The sequence below is a fragment of the Peromyscus eremicus genome, chromosome 5, assembly GCF_949786415.1.
Source record: "Peromyscus eremicus chromosome 5, PerEre_H2_v1, whole genome shotgun sequence".
In the NCBI taxonomy this organism is placed as follows: Eukaryota; Metazoa; Chordata; class Mammalia; order Rodentia; family Cricetidae; genus Peromyscus; species Peromyscus eremicus.
In genome coordinates, this window is record NC_081420.1 from 115,754,259 (window position 1) to 115,776,744 (window position 22,486).

The 22,486-nt window shown below is 39.0% G+C and overlaps 1 protein-coding gene across 2 annotated transcripts in view; it reads left to right on the forward strand.

Moving 5' to 3' along the window:
* Positions 1 to 22,486, forward strand: part of Iqcm (IQ motif containing M) — a 467,544-nt gene that overhangs the window by 222,584 nt on the left and 222,474 nt on the right. The window contains exon 9 of one of the 2 annotated variants that reach the window (XM_059264269.1): positions 20,218 to 20,273. The exons of the other annotated variant lie outside the window; for it this stretch is intronic. Coding sequence (XP_059120252.1) covers positions 20,218 to 20,273 — 56 coding nt within the window. The remainder of the gene's footprint in view (positions 1 to 20,217; positions 20,274 to 22,486) is intronic. 2 annotated transcript variants of the gene reach the window in all.

Genomic DNA, 22,486 nt, shown 5'->3' on the forward strand with positions numbered 1-22,486 from the left:
CACGTTCAGAGGCCTAGTTCAGTCCCATGTACTTTCCCCAGCTGTCAGTCTGGAGTCAGTGAGCTCCCACTAACTCGGGTCAGCTGTCTCTGTGGGTTTCCCCATCATGTCCTTGACCCCTTTGCTCATACAATCCCTCCTCCTTTTCTTCGACTGGACTCCAGGAGCTCTACCCAGTCCTTAGTTGTGGATCTCTGCATCTGATTTCATCAGTTACTGGGTGAAGGTTCTATGATGACAATTAGGGTAGTCATCAATCTGTTTATAGAGGAAGGACAATTCAGGTACCCTCTCCACTATTGCCTGGAGTCTTAGCTGGTGTCATCCTTGTGGGTTCCTGGGAATTTCCCTACCACCAGTTTCTCCCTAACTCCATAATGGCTCCCTCTGTCAAGATATCTCTTTCCTTGCTCTCCTTCTCTGTCCCACCCCAACTCGACCATCCCATTTTTCTCATGTTCTCATGTTCTTTTGCTACCGCCCCTTAACTGCCACCCACAGCGCTCCCAATTTACTCAGGAGATCTTATCTATTTCCCCTTTCTAAGGGGATCCAGGCATGTCTCTCTTAGGGTCCTCCTTGTTACCTATCTTCTCTGGGGTTGTGGATTGTTGCCAGTTATCCTTTGCTTTATGTCTAATATCTACTTATGAGAGAACAAATACTGTGTTTGTCTTTCTGGGTCTGGGTTACTTCACTCAGAATGTTTTTTTTTTCTAGTTCCATCAATTTGCTTGTAAATTTCATGATGTCATTGTTTTTTTATAGCTGAGTAATACTCCATTGTGTGAATGTGCCACATTTTCTTTATCCATTCTTCAGTTAAGGGGTATCTAGGTTGTTTCCAGGTTCTGGCTATTATGAATAATGCTGCTATGAACACAGTTGAGCCAGTATTATTGTGGTATGAATGTGCATCCTTTGGGTATATGCCCAAGAGTGGTGTTGCTGGATCATGAAATAGGTTGATTCCCAATTTTCTGAGAAACCACTGTACTGATTTCCAGAGTGGCTATACAAGTTTGCACTCCCACCAGCAATGAAGGAGTGTTCCCCTTACTCAACATCCTCTCCAGCATAGACTGTCATCAGTGTTTTGATCTTAGCCATTCTGATAGTGTAAGATGGTATCTCAGAGTTGTTTTGATTTGCATTTCTTGATGGCTAAGGATGTTGAACATTTCTTTAAGTGTCTTTTGGCCATTTGAGATTTTTCTGTTGAAAATTCTCTCTTTAGAGCTGTACCCCATTTTTTAATTGGATTATTTGGTTTCTTGAGTTCTTTGTGTATTTTGGAGATCAGTCCTCTGTCAGATGTAGGATTGGTGAAGATCTTTTCCCATTCTCTAGGCTGCCATTATGTCTTTTTTTTTTTTTTTTGCTTTTATGAGACAGGGTTTCTCTGTGTAGCTTTGCGCCTTTTCCTGGATCTTGCTCTGTAGACCAGGCTGGCCTCGAACTCACAAAGATCCACCTGCCTCTGCCTCCCGAGTGCTGGGATTAAAGGCGTGCGCCACCACCGCCTGGCTTGCCATTATGTCGTATTGATAGTGTCCTTTGGCTTACAAAAGCTTCTTAATTTTATGAGGTCCCGTTTATTAATTGTTGCTCTCAGTATCTATGCTACTGGTATTACATTTAGAAAGTTGTCTTCTGTGCCAATGCATTCAAGGCTACTTCCCACTTTTTCTTCTCTTAGATTCAGGCTAACAAAGTAGTAAAGTGCTATATGTAGAGCTTAGTGGACCTTTCTGGTAGAGGTTCAGAAAACTGAACTGTTTTTAGAAATGTGGATGTGAAAATGTTTGCATGAGATTTCAAAGGGGAATGAGGACTCTACTAGGGACATCCATGTTCTGACAATGCATCTGGCTACATTCTGCCCTTTTGTTGAAAAGCTGATTCTGAATTAAAAATTAACAAACTTATTTGTTTAGCAAAGGAAATTTCGAAGCATTACAGCATTCCAGTTGCATTGTGGTTATTTTTCACTGCTTTTGGCAGGTTTACTCTGGGGCAGAACAGAAAGTTGTGGAAAATGTTCATGTTGGTAAGAAAAAGTGTGAATTTAGTTGGAGTTGGAGACATGATTGCTGCAAACAAATTAGCACCATGAGAAATGCACTCACCACATAAGCATGAGGACCCGAGTTTGGATGTCCATCACCCACATAAAAGCCAGGCATGATGGTTGGCATCTGTAATCCCAGCTCTGGAGGGTGAGGGATGGGAACATGGAGCCTGATGGCTAGCTACTCTAACAAGTCCGTGAGTTCTAAGTTCAGAGATTTTAGTACCAAAAATAGTGACTGAGGAAGACACCCAATGTCAACCTGTGTCCTTTACACATATGTGTATACATATATACCTGTAAGCACACGTGTGCACAGGAACACATACACATCCCCCCTCATACACAAAGAGATTAATGCTGTTAGAGAGAAACTACAGTTTAAAGCACCATGGAAAATAAAGAGAGCCTTAAGACTTCACCAGGTTGTAAAGCAGAGAACCCCAGTAAAAAATAAAATAATAAAATAATTCGTTTGCAAGGAAAGTACCTGAAGAAAAAGAGACTCTACTGTAAAAATGGCCACCTAGGATAGTATTTGACCAGCTTCTGCCATGGCCACACATAGAAGCTACACCTCAGAAGACAGAGATGTAGGATCGGAGTCACCCAGCCCATTAAAGAACAGCTGATGTGATCACTAGCCCCAGATGCTGGGCATGGAGTTTCTGGGTTTAGGGTTTAACCTTTTGGGTTTCCATTTGCTCTGGTCCAGTCATTCCTTCCTATAACCCATCTCCCTCTGTGAAATGGGAATGTTTACTCTAGCCACTATACCTTGGAAGTGTACAGCTTTGCTTCTGGTACTGCAGGGGCCCTCATTTCTGACTACCCTCAGTCTCAGAGCTTTTGAATAGCATTGCAGCTGTAATGCTACAGGCATCCTTGAAGTTGTATGAATGGACTTTTCAGTGTGGGATGGCCATGAGTCCATGAGGGTGAGGATGGGGGTGTTGTTTGGATAGTGCGATGCCTCACAGAGGCTCAGATGTTTGAACACTTAGTCCCTGCTGGAGACACTGTTTCTGGAGATTATGGGACCATTAGGAGGGGAGCTTCGTTGGGAAGTGGATGGTTGAGGTGGCTCTATAGGGTGTGCCTCTGCCTGGATTTCAGACCTAGTGTTCTCTGCTCCCCGACCACCAAGGCAATGCAGCCAGTGGCCTCACATGCCTGCTGATGCAGCTATGACCCATTCTCACTGCCATTCTTTCCTGTCATAGGGACTGTACTTTCCATGAACAGATGCGAAATCTGTTTTTTATAAGTAACTTCTTTCCGGTTTTTTATTACAGTGATGTTAAAAGTGACAAATAACCATTATTTAAAAAAAAAATCATTAATTATAGTATACATTTATACTATTGTTGATAGCTAATAGGATGTACATTTCAATGCTTATATATCCTTATAAAATAATATCAGTAGAAAGCTCTTTTCATTGTATTCTGTGAAAGACTAAAGGGTGAACTGCCACTTCTAACTTCTCTGCCCACCCTATTTTAAACAACGGTTTAGAGACTACTCCTAGATGTGTGAGGTACCTTAAAAATTTTTGGGTGAGAAACACCTCTGTCAAGATAATATCATACTTGGTTGAAGAGTGCTTAGCCCGCAAAACAGTGTTTGTTTGTTACTGAGGAGCATGAGAGGCTTGTGACCATGGCTGTGATATAGTAGCTGGTGCTTCTGAATGACACACCTCTTTAAGGTGTTTGAAGTCCAATGAACTAGAGAAAATGTGAGCAATTGTATGCTTTTGTATGAGTGGTTAGAGGTCACTGGGGCAGTGTCATATTGACATACTAACTACATGCTGTGTGTGTGTGTGTATGTTTGTGTGTGTTATTGAGACTGGAGTTTGTATGTGTGTGTGTGTGACTGAGATGGGGCTTTGAGAGTTAAGCTTTCAGATTTGTTTCTGGCTTTTTCAGTTTTCATCATAGAAGTCCAAATGCCTTTTGTTTTGAGTAAGGATTCTCCTATCCTACAAAGCACTAACATTCCATGTAGAGATAAAAGAACAAGTTCTAAGTTTATTTCATGTTTCAAGTAATTAAAATCATTACAAAATTGTTTTATCTAATTAAAAAGTATATCCTGAAGTTTCCTGTTTTAACTATTCTTAACACTTTGAGTGTACACTGTCATACCCACTTCTGTATCACTGCTGCCACCGTCCTTCTTCAGAACGTTTTTGTTATCTCAAACCATACAGCTCTATCCCTGTTTAATGCTGACTCTTCCGTAGCTCCTTCCCTGAGTTCCCAGATGCCGATACTTGGCTTGCTGCCTCTGTGATTCTGATCACCATAGGTACCTCAAATAATCAGAATCTTACAGTATGGTTTCTTTCTTTAGTATGGTTGATTTCACCTAGCACAATGTCTTGTAAGATCATTCTGGATTGCATCGTGTGCCAGGACGTACTTTCTTTATTAGGCTGCATAATATCCCATGTCAGCATGGGCATCCATCATTTGAGACTTGAATAGATTTCACCCTTTGAATATTCTGAATAATGACACTGTGAACATGAGGGTATACATGTTGCTGAATCTCTACTTTTGTTCCTTTGGAGTATATGCCCAGAATGGAGATTCACATTGTATTTCTACATTTAGTTGTTTAAGGAATCATCTTAACTGTTTTCTCAGAATGGCTATACCACTTTAGTTCCCAATAGTAATGTCTGGGGATTCCAGCTTGTCCACAGTATCACCACACTTTCTACATCTTCTGTGTTTTACATCCTGATGGTGTTTACTAAACCATACTGATGTCAAATTGTTTCATCAGTTGAGAATACAAAAGGTGTCGGGCGGTGGTGGTGCACGCCTTTAATCCCAGCACTCAGGAGGCAAGAGGCAGGCGGATCTCTGTGAGTTCCAGGCCAGCCTGGTCTACAGAGCAAGATCCAGGAAAGGTGTAAAGCTACATAGAGAAACCCTGTCTCGAAAAAACCAAAAAAAAAAAAAAAGAATACAAAAGGGAACAGGAAAAACAGAATAAAGGTGGCTGTATTGTTAAAGTAGAGTGGAAACAAGGACATTAAAACTCAGCTTTTTATTTTGTTGTGGGGAGAAGTGAATATAACATATTTTGCTTTGGAATATTCTGTAGACACGTTTCAATCTCTTGGTATTTCAAACTGACATTGTCATCTACAAATATGTTGGATCATATTCATAGCCATCCCGGGATACATGTGACACATGGGCTGCAGTAAACCTTACTTGGTTTAAATAAGCAAGTTTTTGTGGCTATGCTGCCTTTAGCTTATAAGAACATTATCCCTTCTAAAGGTGAAATGTTTATATAAAACACATTTGTTTTTTACTTCTAATTTAAAAGTTCAATAATGATGTATAGCATTTGTACTTAATATATATTAAGTAACACAGCTAATATAGTAATATCTAATTGTTTTAAACACTGACACATAGATTCTTAAAACTTCTTTGTAAAGTGTAAATAAGACCCTGTATCCCTGAGGAATAGCTGTTTGGGTTACATCTTCTAGCCTCTGAAAAATGGAGATACTTATAGCCTTAATTATCTTGAAATATAATATTATCTAAAATAAGTGAAACCTGTGGATATTGTACCTCATGCAAACATAAAAATGTAAAATTACTTTATAATCAGATGTGTAAGACTACTGTCTCCAATTTCCCCCTTTGACTTCATGTTATAACTAAGAATATATGGCGCAGTCTTAGAGAGTATGGATCTGGGTGCTATGGTTACAATAGGCAAAGCAAACAAAGCAGATCTTTGGTATTTATCAGTATCCAGAAATGTGATGTTTAATGGATGTATCTATAGCATTGTTTCTGTTGTATGAGTGTTTGACTATATGTGTATATACAAACCACTTGAATGGCCAGTGTCATTATGAAGCCCAGAGGACGGCTGTGGGTCCCTTGGAACAGAAGTTACAGATGATTGTGAGCTGCCATGTGGGTGTTGAGAACTGAAATGGGTTCTTTTGCAAAAGCAGTATGTGCTCCTAACCGCTAAGGTATCTCTCCTTCCCCAATAACATTTTTCAAAATGGTCAGAATTAAATATCAACATAAGTTCCTAGCTAATCATTGGAGACAGAAGACAATGAGGGAACATATTTATTCATTGTCAGTCATGGTTGATTTGTTGATACATGCTCTTGTAGTAGCTCTAGTGTTCGAAAACTTTCTCTGAAAGAAATTGATTCATTTTGTGAGCCCTTGGAATGATGGGATGGCAGTGTGTGTGTGCCTTAGAAAAAAGGTGTCAAGAAATGAAGATGAGATGCACATATGGCCATTATAGGGCCATGAGGCCCTCCAGCAACTCCATGTCCTAGGGACAAGAAGAAACCCATTGTTGAAAGGAATATCCTTGACATTAACTTTGAAGTAGAAGATTAAAAGCAAATGGGACTTGGTCTCATAATTGATTGCATTAGAATAATTTCCTATTTTTTAATATTTTAATGTATTATCTACATACATGTACACATGTGTACATGTATGTGTGGAGACTGGAGATTGACACTGTATCTAGACTTCACATTTTGGATAAATTATCTGGCCAGCAAGCTCCAGGGATCCTCCTGGCTCTGCCTCCTCAGCACTGAGATTATATGGTACTGTGCCCTCCTGTGTTTTACATGGATGCCAAGGATTGAGTGAGGTCTTCATTCTCGCACAGCAAACATTTTACCCACTGAGCCATATCCCCAGCCCTCTGTTTTCTCTTTTAAGAAGGTATCCTGTGCCTTCTACACTTGGATTTCCAGTCATCCCATCCAACCTCCCAAGAGGAATATAGCCTATATGGAAGGGCAGAAACACAAAGGCTTACTGTGCTTTTTGTTTTTATTAAAATACTTAGAGCTTACAGTGTTTCACAAACAGAAACACTCATTGATTTTACTGAAACAGACTTTTTTTTTTAGAAATGTGAAAAGAAATTTTAAACTCAAGTTGTTTATATCAAGTAAATTTTGACCACAGAATGGATATTCACAAATGAAATTTCTTTTAGTTTTCTTTGGAAAATGTTTTGGAGGCTTTCAATGAGTATTGCAAGAATCTAAACATTTTTTTTTAACTTGGAAATTTTAAAGTCTATTTGTAATTTTTTACCTGTGTACATTGTAAGAAGACCATGAACATTTCACTCGAATGACATTTCTTATATATAAAAGTTGTGAATACACTTTAAAAACAGTATTTTTACTTTTTTGAGAACTTAATCATTCATACAATGTATTTTGGTGATATCCATCTTCTCCTCCAACTTCCCCATTTTTCTGCCACCTCCCTACTCACTCAACCTCATATTCATCCTCAACCCCTAGTAAGTTAAGTTTATGTTGGCAGAGTACTACTGAGCCCGAGGCTACCCCAGAGAGTGACTGATATTTGAGCTAGGGGAGGGACTTCATGCCTACCTACCACCGCTTCTTCATGCTGGGAATTCCTCTGGCTTGAGCTTGTGTATGTCTGTACATGCTGCCACAATAACGGTGAGTTCATATGTAGATCTACCCTATATGTCTAGGAAACACCATTTTCTTGAGGTCATTTGCTACCTCTGGCTCTTACAGCCTTTCTAACTCCTGTCCCACAGAGATCTCAGAGCCATAACAAAAGGTTTGTGGCAAAGACTTGTACACTTATGGCTGAGTGCTCCGACTCACTCATCACATTGTTCAGTTGTGGTCCTTTGTGTTAATTGTTATCAACAAAGAAACTTCTCTGATGAGGGTTGAGCAAGGCACATATCTATGTGTAGCTAGAGTTTTCCTGCCTGGCCCACAGTCAGGACAAATCTCTGTCACCCGCCAGTCCCACAGCCGCTCAGACCCAACCAAGTAAACACAGAGACTTATATTGCTTACAAACTGTATGGCCATGGCAGGCTTCTTGCTAACTGTTCTTATATCTTAAATCAATCCATTTCTATAAATCTATACCTTGCCATGTGGCTCATGGCTTACCGGCATCTTCACATGCTGCTTGTCATGGCGGCAGCTGGCAGTGTCTCCCTCCGCCTTCCTGTTCTCTCAATTCTCCTCTCTGTTAGTCCCACCTATACTTCCTGCCTGGCTACTGGCCAATCAGTGTTTTATTTATTGACCAATCAGAGAAACACATTTGACATACAGACCATCCCACAGCATCTATGGGTATAGCAATATGTCATATGAAGTCATTTAACCTCTGTGTCTACTTAGCGTAATAATAGTAATAGGTTTTCCCTTAGGATCCATGACCTTTCTATCCTCAGGTTCTTGGCCTCATTGACCATGTCAGGCATGGGTTCCATCTCATGGACTGGGCCTGAAATCCAATAAAAACATTTGGCTGGTTACTCCTATAACATTCATGCCACTGTGTACCAGTGGGCATGTAATACCAGAAATTGGTAGGCTTAAGAGAAAGGCTTGCTGAGTTTTAGGCCAGCCTGACTTGCAAGGTAGCCTGATCTAGTAAATTGAGATCCTTTATGATATTACAGGAGTGAGCTGAACACCCAAACAAAAAGGAATCTTAGTATATGATTTTTACTTTTTTATTATAAAAGATCATTGGTGTTTCACTTTCTATAGTCATTCCACACCAGTTTATTTTCTGTGGAAACTAATACATCTAACCAGATTTCTCAATAATAATTGGCCTGTTGTTCTGAAATGCCCTCAGGTGGGAAAGACATTTGAGGAGCATGAGGCTCCTGGGTGTTAGTAATGACATTGGCAGTGTTTCTACTTATGTGGCTGCCAGTCAAATTATGCCATTATTATTATTGTGTTGATAAGCTAGAATGTGGTTGTTTCCAGCATTGGGATGAAGGCATTGGAAGCTGTGTACAGAGAACATTTATTAGGTGAAGGAAAGGAACAGGCTGTGCATTCCCTGGGGAATCCCCGCCTTCCCCTACCTCCTGGGAAGCTAGGTACACTTGTTCTCCAGTAAAGGAACATTAACTAAATTTCTTAAAAAGTAATGAAAGAGAACAAACTGTAAAAAGGCAGCCAAAAAAGGCAAACATCTGTTACTGAGCATGTCTCACTTGACTTCCTTTTAATGTTCTTAGGAATAAATTTATGAACTAGGGAAGGTTTAGCACTAATTAGCTTGTTTTCATCAAACAAAATGCACCAGACATGGATGTTGAATATGAATGAAAACTTCAGTAGTAATAGTGAGCAGATAAAGTGCTGGTGGCCAGGGTGAAAGCTGCAGGCTTTTGATTTATGGCAATGAGCTGTGTGTTGATTTAAATGGTTACGATTTACTTTTTATGGTGGTCAGGAAAACAATATTTAAAAAGTTGTGTATTCAGTAAACAATGGAGGGATTAGGGAAAGACCTTTCTTCAGTCATGTGCCTGCAGGCTCCTGAGATGATAGAGTGATTAGAACTATAAAAGAGCCGAGGTTTGTAGCACAAACAGCAGCAGTAGTGCTGTGTGGCTTTCAGTAGTCATGCAGATACATGTAAGCTGGCATCTAAAAACTTCAGGCCAAACATGTTCAGGAATTCAGAAAATTTTAATTTTAGAAGGGTATGAAAGTAAGTGGCTCAGAAAATCTGAGTCAGTTGTGCTCATGTTTGCAGCATGTATGAAGACACTCTTAGCTGGGGCAGGGGGCAGGGCCAGCACACTGGTCTGGGGTGGCTGGAGCAGATCAAGTAAGACACCAGAAGTCAGATGACTTGCTTTGTTCTCATATTTGATGACAAAATGTGTTGGTTTTCTGAGCTTTTCAGACTTCAGATGAGAAAATGTTTGCTTGTTTATGGTAATAGTGGTAAAAGGAGTTGATGGAGGATGGATAAAATAAGACACACTCCACATATGTAACATTCATGTACACATATATGCACATATATACCCCTGCGTACACACACACATATTCCTCTGCATTTATACACACCTGTACACACATGCATACGTGATTATACACAAACACATATACATAACCCTCACATCACATACATATATATGTACATGTACACATGCACATACATATACATGTATACTCCCTACATATATACACATGTACACATGCATTATATATGTAACTCCCACATACATATGCACAGTGCACACATATGCACACATGCAAACATATATGCACATATACTCCCTGCATAAATACACACATGCCCACATATATATATATATACACATGCCTGCACACATACACATACATATACACACATATAAAAAGCATGTATACATACATACACAAATACACACATGTTCACAAACTTCTACATATATACACATGTACTCACATTTGCCCATATACACATAAACATATACATATACACACAGACAAACACGTGTATGCATACACATTGAAAAGCACAGCTATGACACTATTACCAGGAAGAAGAAAATGGGAAGAAAAACTGGTTTAAGGATGTCACAAATATTTCGCTGAAAACATCTTTTTTCCATACTGGCTAAAAAACCGCAAACGCTTCTGCGTGTTTGACATCGGAAGTGGACTTGCATCCCTCTTCTGTGGAGTTGGTGAGCATTCTCCTTTCGTCGGGTAGTCCTCTCTCGGCCACGTGTCCCGTTTTCTGACATCATCTAGTTATCATTAGAGTGTCGGGGCTTACCATGGGGCGTGCTGCTGGAACTCTCACATCTGATCCAGGAGCACAGTTTCCAAATCTTGAGTCTTAGAAAATCCTAATCGCACAGAACAGGCCGCAGTGAGGTTAGCTGGGCACAGGGACTCCAGTCGGTTTGTTACGGTCAACAGCCGAGTGGTGAGGAAAGAAAGCAGCGCTCAGTCTCAGTCATGTCATGAAGGGGAACTTTTGTTGTTGTTTTTCAAGACAGGGTTTCTCTGTGCAGCCCTGGCTGTCCTGGAACTCGCTCTATAGACCAGACTAACCTTGAACTCAGAGATCCGCCTGGCTCTGTTTCCCAAGTGCTGGGGTTAAAGGCGTGTACCACCATGCATGGCGTGAAAGATAACTTTTAACTTCAAATTAGTTTAAGGCTTTGTTTCATGTTTGTTCCTACACTTATTATCATATATTTGTCAATGTTTTTAAAGCCTCTGACACTTGCCTTTTATCATATGTTAAGATAATTTTGTACACTAGGCTTTCAATGCATGTATTTTGAAGAAAATTCAAGTGAGCCAAAAATAAGGGATATGTTTATTATAATAATACTTTATAACCTTATTTTCTTTCAAAAATACTTCCTAAATATCTTTCATAGGAATGTGTTCTATTTCCTGTTGGAAATCAATAGCAGCAGTATTTCATTTATAAATGGAACTCAATTAAGACAATTTTTTTAAAATCAATGCAGCATTTTAATGGAATGTGGCACACACTACTTAGGATTAAGTTTCAGTGGGTATTTCTTGTTTCTTAGAAGAAGAAATTGGTGTACCCTGCTCTATTTTATACTTTGTTACATATTGTTGAGACCACATTTAAAGAAGTTTTGGTTTTGGATTTTTGAAGATATTCACTGCTTCAGTTCAGAAACAAAAATCAGAAAAGAAAAACAAATGAATAACCAAGTAGAGAAGGCAATCATATGTGAAACACCAGAGAGTACTGTAGCTAGATTGCAGTAAGGACGTGATGAGTGATAGCTGTTGTTAATGTCATTAATTTGTTGAAGGATTTAAGTCCTTTTGTAGAGAATTTAGCATGGCGGATAAAAATATCTAGTATGACATATGTAAGTAAAGATATCAGAATTAATAGTTTATTAAGATTCACAATTTGATAGATGGTAAATGTACCAGAAATTTAGCTGTGCTCATGCATATTTTGTCATCAAATAAGAGATGATTTTATTGTTGGTCATTCAGTCAAGTGACTCCATGAAATGAGAGCAGACCAGAAGTCATGGTACAGCTGATGCGGAAGGTCCTGTGATGGAGCACACTGGATCATGTGCTCACAGAACTTTTATGGTCTTATCATAAAGGAAGAGCACACTTTGGCGAAAACACTGATGTGGTAGAAAGGGGGCATGGAACATGGTGGAGATGCTCTCAAAGCAGCATGTCACCCTGTAGTCATCTTTCTGCTGCTTCTCTTTAAATAAATACATTTTAGGATATCTTAAAGAGTAAAAATATCCTTCTTGGCCCTTCTACTCTCTGTGTGGTCCATGTGTCCCCAGCACTGTTAGCATATGGAAACTTATTAGAAATATAGACTCTCCAATCCCAAACCCAGATTTTTTGAAGTAGAATATATGTAGAGATTTATCAGCATTTTGGTGTTTGAGACACATTTTAAAAGAAGATTTTCTGTGATGTTAGTTTTGTGAGATTTTGAGACAGTGGTGATGCACATGGACTGAGCTTTCTGACAGATACTGAAATGTACTATTCTATTATGATTTAGTTTTGAGGTAGCATAGGAGTGTATTTTCTTTTGAAAGTTGGTGAGTGGGATCATCTCTCATCAAATGTATCAATCCACATTATTAGATAAGGAAATACAATTATAGTGAGTATCAAAGTTTACTTGGAAAATATGCTAATTGCTTTGATACAGTAGATTTTTCATTCATGGGTTATTTGGGACAGAGTCAAGAAGATGATGTACCCATACAGGTAAGCATATCTTTGTCTTGGAATCAAAGCCATGGTGATTTATAAGCATGTTAAAATTAAAAGAGCCCTCTTCCAGATTATTTCCTATCAGTGTCCTCCAAATTAATAGCAAATAAGCTAGGGTATCCTTTGCCCAGTCCATATAATTTCCAGTTTGAAATTCCAGTGTAGAAGTCCTGGAGACTTCTAAATGAAGTAAAGATGGAAAAAATAAAATTGCTTAATACAGATCAATTTAAAATTTAACACGAACTCTATCACTGTTCTTTTCATGATGTTCTGACTTATTGTCATGAATTAAACTTAGGTTAGAAAGGAAAGCTAAAGCAGATGACAGCATACTGTACCAAAAAAATCCCCTGGGGGCCTACCCAAAACCCTTGGCTCTGATAAATACTTCCAATAATGATCAAGATGCAAAATTAACATACAAATATCAGTTGCTTTTATGTACAGCAACAAACTTGCTGAGAAATAAACCAGGAAGAATATCCAGTTCACAGTAGCTTCACCCTTTACGGAAATCAGTTTCAAACTGGATCCCACACCTTAATTTAAAATTGGCATCACTGAAACTGCTAAAGGAAAACATAGGGGAAAAACTTTAGGACATAGCTATGGGCAACAAATTTCTGAATAAATCACAATAGGAAAGGAAACAGAATCGACAGATGGGATTGCATGAAATTAAAAACCTTCTGTACAGCAAAGAAACCCCTAAACAAATCAACAGCCTACAGAATAGGGGAAAATCTTTTCCAGCAAGACCTCAGGCCAGAGGTTAATATTAATATCTATAACATGTAAAGGGCTGCAGAATTAAACATCAGGAAAACAAATCTGCCAATCAGTAAATTAGGCAATGATCTGGAGAGGTTGATCAGTAGGTGCTAGAATAGCATTCTGGTACGTTACTAGTGTACAGGATGCTGGTAGGTGATGATAATAAACTGTATATTTCAAGAAGCTAGGAGAAAGGATTTTGAGTATTATACACTAAAATACTGATAGATGTGTGAGGAAATAGACACATTTTCTCTTACTTAAAGATTAAATAGTACATCCAAGTGTTGAATCATCATGTAGCATTCCACAGATATATGCAGTTCTTATGTTTTATGTATCAGTTAAAAATAACTACAGTTTAGAAAAATCAAGAGTAACAAATTAACTTAAGGTTTTAAAGAATTTAAAAGAGACTAGAAACAAAAGAGGAAGACAAGACTCTAGGGGCTAGAGCACCAGGAGTGGCCCCAGGATGTCTGTATTAGTTACTTTTCTTACTTTAGAAAGTTAGACATGTTAGAAGCAACTTTAGGGGGGAAGGCTTTATTTTGGCCCACAGATTCAGAGGGTTTCATCTCTTTTGGCAGGGAAGGTATGGTAGAGCACAATAGTTCACATCATGGACTGGCAGAGAACCAAGAAAGGACCAAGTTAGGGTATAGCTGCAGGGACGTATTCAGTGACCTATGTCTTCCAAAAAGGTCACATTCTCCTCCTACCTTTTACTGTCTCACTGATACCATCAAATTATGAATCCATCAAGGAACCAGCTCATTAGTTCAGAACCTTTACAATCATATCATCTCTGGTCCCTGAAGCCCATCAAAGACAGACTCAGAAATATACCTTTTTATTCTCCCAGGCATTTCTCAATTCAATCAGGTTTACAATCAAAATTAACTCTCACAACCTTCCAGAGAGACAGGCTCCAAACTCATAAATCACCGTTTTGTTGCCTTTAGCTAGAACGAAATTCTGTTGTTTTTCTATCAGCTCAGTCATACATTAAAAATATAATTCAGTTTTATGTTTTTAGAATTATTTTTGTATGGTGCTAAGATTTGTTATCACATACACGTTTCTAGAACTGGCAGTCCCCTTACCTTTTTACAAATAACTAAGTGCTTCAGAAGGCCTTAGTTGGGAAGCAGTCACCTCTCTTTCTCCCTTTGGCCTTTGTACCTAAGTGCTGTGTTTAAAACCTGTGCTAGCAAGCTGTAGCTCGGGGTAGAGGGAAAACCCTAGGCTCAGTCTCCAGAATGGAAAAATAAACAAGCAAAAATACCCATGTAAAGGGTAAATTCCTATAGTTTTGTTCTTCAGAGAGGTGAAGGCGATGCTTTGCTGAATCATCTTGTATAATTTCCCCTGTTCTGAAAGACAAATGGCTCCTGTTATCTCTTTGGCAATTCTGCTTTTCTGGAAAGATACAAAAAGGACATGCTGCAACTCAGACCACCTTTTGTATGGATGCTGGATTAGTTCTCTGAGCAGGGTTTCTGTGGCAACATATGAGCTTGAGTACTACAGCCCGCTGAAGATGCCTGTATGCTTTCAAAGCTCTTCTGTTGTTTGTGTTCATTCTGGGACACACTTATTTATTTATAAAAAAAATTTTCTTTTTTTCATTTTACATACCAATCCCCCTCCCTCCCCTTCTACCACCCCCACCTCCCCCAATCTCACTCCCCATCCACTCCTCAGAGAGGGTAAGGCCTCCCTTGGGGAGTCAACAAAGTTTGGCATACTAAGTTGAGGCAGAACCAAGCCCCTCCCCACTGTGTCAAGGCTAAGCAATGTGTTCCTAAAAGCCATTTCATGCACTGGGAATAAGTCCGGGAACCGCTGCTGAGTGCTCCCCAAACAGATCTAGCCACATAACTGTCACCTACATTTAGAAGGCCTAGTTCAGTCCCATGCATGTTCCCCAGCTGACAGACCAGAGTCCATGAGCGTCCACCAGCTTGGGTCAGCTGTCTCTGTGGTTTGCCCCATCATGATCTTGACCTCACTTGCTCTTTGATCCCTCCTTCCTCTCTTCAACTGAAGTCTAGCAGCTCAGCCCAGTCTTGGTTGTGGATCACTGCATCTGCTCCCATCATTTACTGGATATAGGTTCTATGATGACAATTGGGGTAGTCACTAATCTAATAATAGGGAAAGGTAAGCTCAGGCACCCTCTCCATTATTGCTAGGAGTCTTAGTTGGTATCATCCTTGTGGATTCCTGGGGATTTCCCTAGCACCAGGTTTCTTCCTTAACCCTTAATGGTTCCCTCTACCAAGATATCTCTTTCATTGCTCTCCCTCTCCATTCCTCTCTCCACTCAACCATCTCTGTACCACTTATTCCTATCCCCCTATCCCTTGTCTTCTCCCCACCCCCCAGTTTACCCAGGAGATCTTAACTATTTTCTCTACCTGGGGCCCTCCATGTGCTAGGACACTCTTAAGTTCAAGAATGCAAAGAGAATGACATATAAAAATGCCCCAAAATACATTTGGTGACTTTTAATTCTGCATGTGTGCCAATACTTGGCATTTCTTCCTGTTCAAGTTATTTCTCAGATTGGAAGCAGTTGTGGCAGGAGAACTGTAGCTCACTGTTCCTCACAGTGCTAGGGGCATGGCTGACTTGCACAGAAGAAACACTGCTGTAATAGTCTAGCCTGGCAGGAAAGCTTCTCAGTTGATTTCACATGTTTTGATGTGTAACTTCTAACATCACATGTATGTACTAGAAATGATGTCCTTTTACAGTTGCCTCTTTGAAGACTGATCATTTTACCTTGAATGATATGTTTATATATCATGTTTTTTATGTACTCTATCAGGGACACATGACTGTTTAAAACTACAAGAATTCCTTATGACATAGAGAATACCCCTTTAATCACATTTGGGGGTGCTAGGGAGTAGCATGTCAGTTATAGAGTACCTTTTTATAGCAAATATATTTCAGAAATTCATGGCAGTAGAGTGAAATAGCAATCTGTCTAGCAGTAACATTCAAAATGAAAGGCTCGAGAAGTTCTATAGTTAATCAGTGTTAGAGTTTAATTATTATACTATGAGGATCTGTCAGAAAGGGGAAAAAAACAAATTTGGAAAGAGGATGGGGATTGATGGGTTAGACAGCCGTTTTTCTAAAAAGAAGCCTGAGGTGTAATAATATTGTGTAAATTCCAGAAGTGAGTACCCAGTTAATTCTGATATTTGAGAGAATATGTGGGGGAATGAGTCTGGGAAGTGATGTGAAATAAATCTACTCAGGTTGTTACAAAAAATTTGAAAATTGTGTCAGGAGAGTTTTATTAGTAGCTTATACATTCTTCAGCCAAATGTTTCAGAACAGAAAAGCTGTTTCTAGGCAGAAAGAAGGAACTTAGGGAGGTTGGCAGAAGCCGGAGGCAGCTGTGCAAAGAAGAAGCATTTCAAGCGAAAATGGAGTTGAAATATCAAGGCAGCGTAGACTTGAGAATTGAACGTAGAAGTCTGTGGAAGACTAAAGCTTAGGAGAGAACCCTTGGAAACAAAAACTGCATCCCATTTGCAAAAACAAACCGCAGCAAACAACAAATGCAAAGGAAAACCAAAACAAACCCCAAATCCTTTCTAGCCAGGTTAGGAAGGAGGAAAAGGGCACGGATGGAGGAGGTGACTCCAGTGAGTCTGCAGAAGAGGAAAGGGCAAGATGGAGAAGGCGTCCCAGAGGGGGTCCTCACGTCAGACACTCGGTTATGAAGAACTTGCAATTTGGTCAGGCTGACCAAGAAGAACATGATAGCAGTGTAAGTAGTACCCTCACCTAAGGACAGGGTATCCCAAGCCAAAAACAGTTCCTGTAAAAATATGGAACACAAAGATTAAAACTTAAGTTTTATGAACCATTAGTAGCTTTGTAGCCATGAATACCTGTCTTGGGGCATCCTGAAGGCAACAGTGAAAACCCTAGTTTTGTGGTTTAGTATCACTTAAGTGTTGTACATGAATTTAAAAATTATACTATTATTTTTGGAGAAGTTGTCTACTTTGAAAAAGAATGTGTGATCCAGAGATTCTGAAAGTACCAATCTGTTTTCAAGGTTCTTGTTTTCTAATGTAACTGTACAAAAAAAAGCATCTTAGTTCTTAGATATGAATGCCATGAGAGAGCGTGAACATATACAACTAAGACTGCATCTGAGAGAAATGTATTACAAAATGCAGCTCAGCTTTGTAAGTAACAGCTATGATTTTAAACAAACACCCTAGGTCTTAAAACTGAGCATTTTTGCAGCACAAATGCAACATCTTTATATTTCATCTTTATGTTGCCTTCTGTATTTTCTGAGAATTTATATGATATGTTTTGGCTTCAGTAAATGTGAAGAAAAAAGACACATTTTCCAGGTGATGTGCATATGCCATATTATCACATACTGCAAAAACTTCCATTAACTTACTTCATCAAATCTGGCAGAGACAACAGCGACCACCCATGCACCATTTTTTTTTCATTCAGTTATCAGAATGACTTCAAATTCCTCATCCCTATTTTTTTCAAAAGGTATTTCGTACAAAGTGATCATCATGGAAGATTATAAAGTGGATGAAATGGATCAGCTTCACCTTTGGCTCACATTGATCAGAGAGGCAATGGCCAGTTATCTGGAGCTATCTTCTCTTGTCATGGATTAATATTAAAGGAACGTATAGGAAAACTCCGTATCAAACATGGTTGTAAAATCATTGAGAGTGATGCAAGCACTTTATACCAAGCTTGTTTTGAATGACATATGGAAGACATTTTTCACTGAATATAAGTCTTACTGGACTGTTTTCCTGGGTGTTTTTACATTAGTCTTTTAGGGTTATAGTCACAGAACACAACAATGTATATGGCTTAACCAGGAGAATTAATTATCTCATAATTCTGGAGGCTGAAAGTCCAAGCTTAGGACACCAGCAAGAGGATTTTTTTCTCTTAGTTTGAGAGTCTTTGCCTCTTTGGCCTTCTGCCATCAGAGGATCTTATTCTGGTGTCTCTTCCTCTCCTTAGGAGATCATCAGTCCTGTTGCAGGGCCTCACCTCACTCTTCTTTAGAAGCCTTTGCTAAAAACAAAAACACACTGGGTTTGGGGCTTCAGTTGAAGAGAGTGTATTTCAGTCTATAAATCTTTGACAGCTAGGAATCTGATAACCAATTCTGATAGACACACCAAGTAATATCAGGAAGTAGTCCACAGCCTCCTTCTACTTATATTTTCCCACTAACCTAATTTAAAGTTATTTTTATTTTTCATAGATGGTGTTACTTTGTAAGATGTTACATCAGTTCTTCTGTAAGGCACAGCCAAATAAATTCTTATCTATAAAAAATTTATTAAAATACTTTTTCACTAGAATTATTAATAGAAGTTATATATCTGGGTACAAAAAGATACAGAAGAAGATTTAGCAATCTAAGCATACCTACACATTCATATGGATATTTTGGTTTATGATATATATTATGAATATAAATATATACCAATATTATAAAGATTTATTCTCCATTTGAAAATATATCAGAACACAAAATTTTATAGTCAAGTTATTTTCTTTTATTATTTATTTATTTGTTTATTAGATTTTCTATTCATTTTACATATCAACCCCAGATTCCCGTCCTCCCTCCTCCCACCCCCAGCCTTCTCCCCAACCTACCCCCCCATTCCCATCTCCTCCAAGGCAAGATCTCCCCTGGGGTATTAGCAGAGCCTGGTACATTCAATTGAGGCAGATCCAAGCCCCTCCTCCCTGCACCAAGGCTGAGCAAAGTGTCTCAAACTAGGTTCCAAAAAGCCAGCTCATGCACTAAGGACAGGTCCCGGTCTCACTGCCTGGGGGCCCCCTAAACAGTTCAAGCTAAACAACTGTTTCACTTATCCAGAGGGTCTAGTCCAGGACCATGCATTTCCACTAGTCTGGCTAGTTGTCTCTGTACTTTTTTCAATCATGGTCTTGATATCTCTTGCTCATATAATCCCTCCTCTATCTCATCGATTGGACTTTTGGAGCTCCACCTGGGACTTGGCCGTGGATCTGTGCATCTGCTTCCATCAGTCACTGGACGAGAGTTCTATCATGATAGTTAGGGTATTCAGCCATCCAATAACCAGTGTAGGTCAGCTCAGGCACCCACTCAAACATTGCCAGTAGTCTATGGTGGAGTCATCTTTGTGGATTCCTGTGGACTTCTCTAGCACTCTGCTTCTTCCTATTCCCATGGAGTCTTCATTTATTATGGTATCTCTTTTCTTGTTCTCCCACTCTGTTCCTGATCCAGCTAGGACCTTCTGCTCCCCTAAGCTCTCTTTCCCCTAACCCTTGCCCTCCATTACCTCCCCCCCCCAACCCCAGTTTGCTCATGTAGATCTCATCCACTTCCCTGTCTCTGGGCAATCCCTGTGTCTTTCCAAGAGTCTTCTTTACTAGCTAGCCTCCCTGAAGCTGTGAGTTGCAGTCTGGTTATCTTTTGCTTTACATCTGGTATCCACTTATGAGTGAGTACATACCATGTTTGTCTTTCTGAGTCTGGGTTACCTCACTCAGGATGATATTTTCTAGTTCCATCCCTTTCCATCCCTCATGATGTCATTGTTTTTCTCTGCTGTGTAGTACTGCATTGTGTATATGTACCACATTTTCTTTATCCATTCTTCAGTTGAAGGGCATCTAGGTTGTTTCCAGGTTCTGGATATTACAAATAATGCTGCTTAACTCTTTTCAGAAATCCCATAAGAAGAAAGAACTACCTACCAAGACAGACCAGAAGCCAAGCAAAAGGTAGATCTTTTAAACAACAGAAAAAAAAGATAAATCAATGTGTTTATTTTTGTTGTTGACAATATACCTACTGGCTTTAATACTGAAGTATATAGAAGCATAGGTTGTTGAGAACTCAAATGTATGTGTTACATGCATGTGAGTATGTGAATCTATGTGTATGTATGCTGAGGCCATACTAGGATGTTGGGTGACTCTATTGCTAATCAACTTGTTATTTTGAGACAAGGCTTCACATTGAACCAGAACCTCACTGTTTTAGCTAGACTGGCTGGCCAGGGAGCTCTCACCTGTTTCTGTGCCACAATGCTTGTGTGTGACTTTTTATATGTGTGCTGAGGATTTGAAATCAGACCCTTTTGCTTGCAGGGCAAATTTTCTGGAAAGGTAAGATTTCAGATGTGTGTATATGTGTGTGTGTGCGTGCGTGTGTGTGTGTGTGTGTGTGTGTGTGTGTGTGTGTGTATACAGGGGATACATTCATTTATTAGCATTATTGGAGAATCTGGGGTCAGGGAGTAAATGGAAACTGATTATGGAATTCTACAAAGGAAAAGAGTTCAAAGGAGGAGTTCTGCATCTGAATACAAACTCTTCTCAAATACCTCACTCGCCCATGACTTGTACACATGCAGCACAAACCATGGGGTCCAGTCAAAAGCAACAATTTGCACCATTAATTTTTAGTTGGCTTAATTGGTTATATTAAAAGGAGAGAGCCGGGTGGTGGTGGCACACGCCTTTAATCCCAGCACTCGGGAGGCAGAGGCAGGTGGATCTTTGTGAGTTTGAGGCCAGCCTGGTCTACAGAGCGAGATACAGGAAAAGGTGCAAAGCTACACAGAGAACCCCTGTCTCAAAAAACCAAATAAATAAATAAATAAATAAATAAATAAATAAATAAATAAATAAATAAAAGGAGAGAATCAGAGCTGAGAGAATGCTTGGTGGTTATCATGATCATGTACTGCTCTTGAGAGACTATTGGTTCAGTTCCTAACACCTACATCAGGTGGTTCACAACTGCCTGTAACTCCAGCCTCAGGGGATCTGACGTCCTCTTCTGGCCTCCATGGATAACAGCTCACATGTGTACAATCCCTTCCTTATACATATATTTAAAAATAAAAATATTCAAAGAAATATTCTGGATATTGGGATAGTAGATTAGTGTATCTTAAGGCAAATTTTATGCATAAGAAGATGTTCATAAAGTCAGGCCTCTCCAATGTAGAAAGGAAAGTTATTAAAATAATTAAAAAAATTCTAGATTTAAAGACAAACCATCAATTAATTTGACCAGTGGAGATATATATAAGACCATATCCAACAGCTACAGAAAACACATTCTTTGTAAAACAAAACAAAACAAAAACAAGCAATGTGCATTATAAAAATCAAACAGAAAATATGAAATTTAAGATTAATAATAAAGCAGTTAACAAATACGCAAGTTAGTTCTTTGAAAAGATGAATGAAAGGTATAAGCTCCTGTCACATTTTATTTTTCAAAAAGAGAGAAGATACAAATTAATGACATCAGGGGTGAAAGAAAGGGCATCATTCTACATGAAAAGGAAAATAAGGCAGGGTATACAACATTTCATGACAAATACATTCAACTAAGAGACAAGAATTAAATTTTGTAAGGAAAAAGTATGATAAAATTGACACAAGAAGAAATAGAAAATCTAAACAACTCATGTCTGTTAATTGGATGCTATTTCAATTTCCCATTAACTTGGTTTAAAAATAATAAACTTTAACTGTCACAGTGAGTTATTTCCCAAGTACATGAATTTTTCTCACAAATATTCTTTAGCTGGTTAGTTTGATTGTGAAACCCCTTTTCCTCATAGGTGTTACTAAATTAAAATTATTCTAACTCTAATATTCTAATAAGGAGCTACACATTCTCAGATATTATCATTTGTTGTAGCTGTTTGCCTAGAACTAGCCAGATAATACAAGTTCTAAACATTTCCTCTTATAAGCTACCATTTGCTAGAGCAATGGTTCTGAACTTGTGGGTTGTGATCCCCACAGGGGTTGCATATCAGATATCCTGCATATCATATATTTATATTGTGATTCATAACAACAGCAAAAAATAGTTATGAAATAGCAATGAAATAAGTTTATGGTTGGGTTCACCACAACATGTGGACCTGTATTAACTGGTCGCTGCATGAGGAAGTCTGAGAACCTCAGTG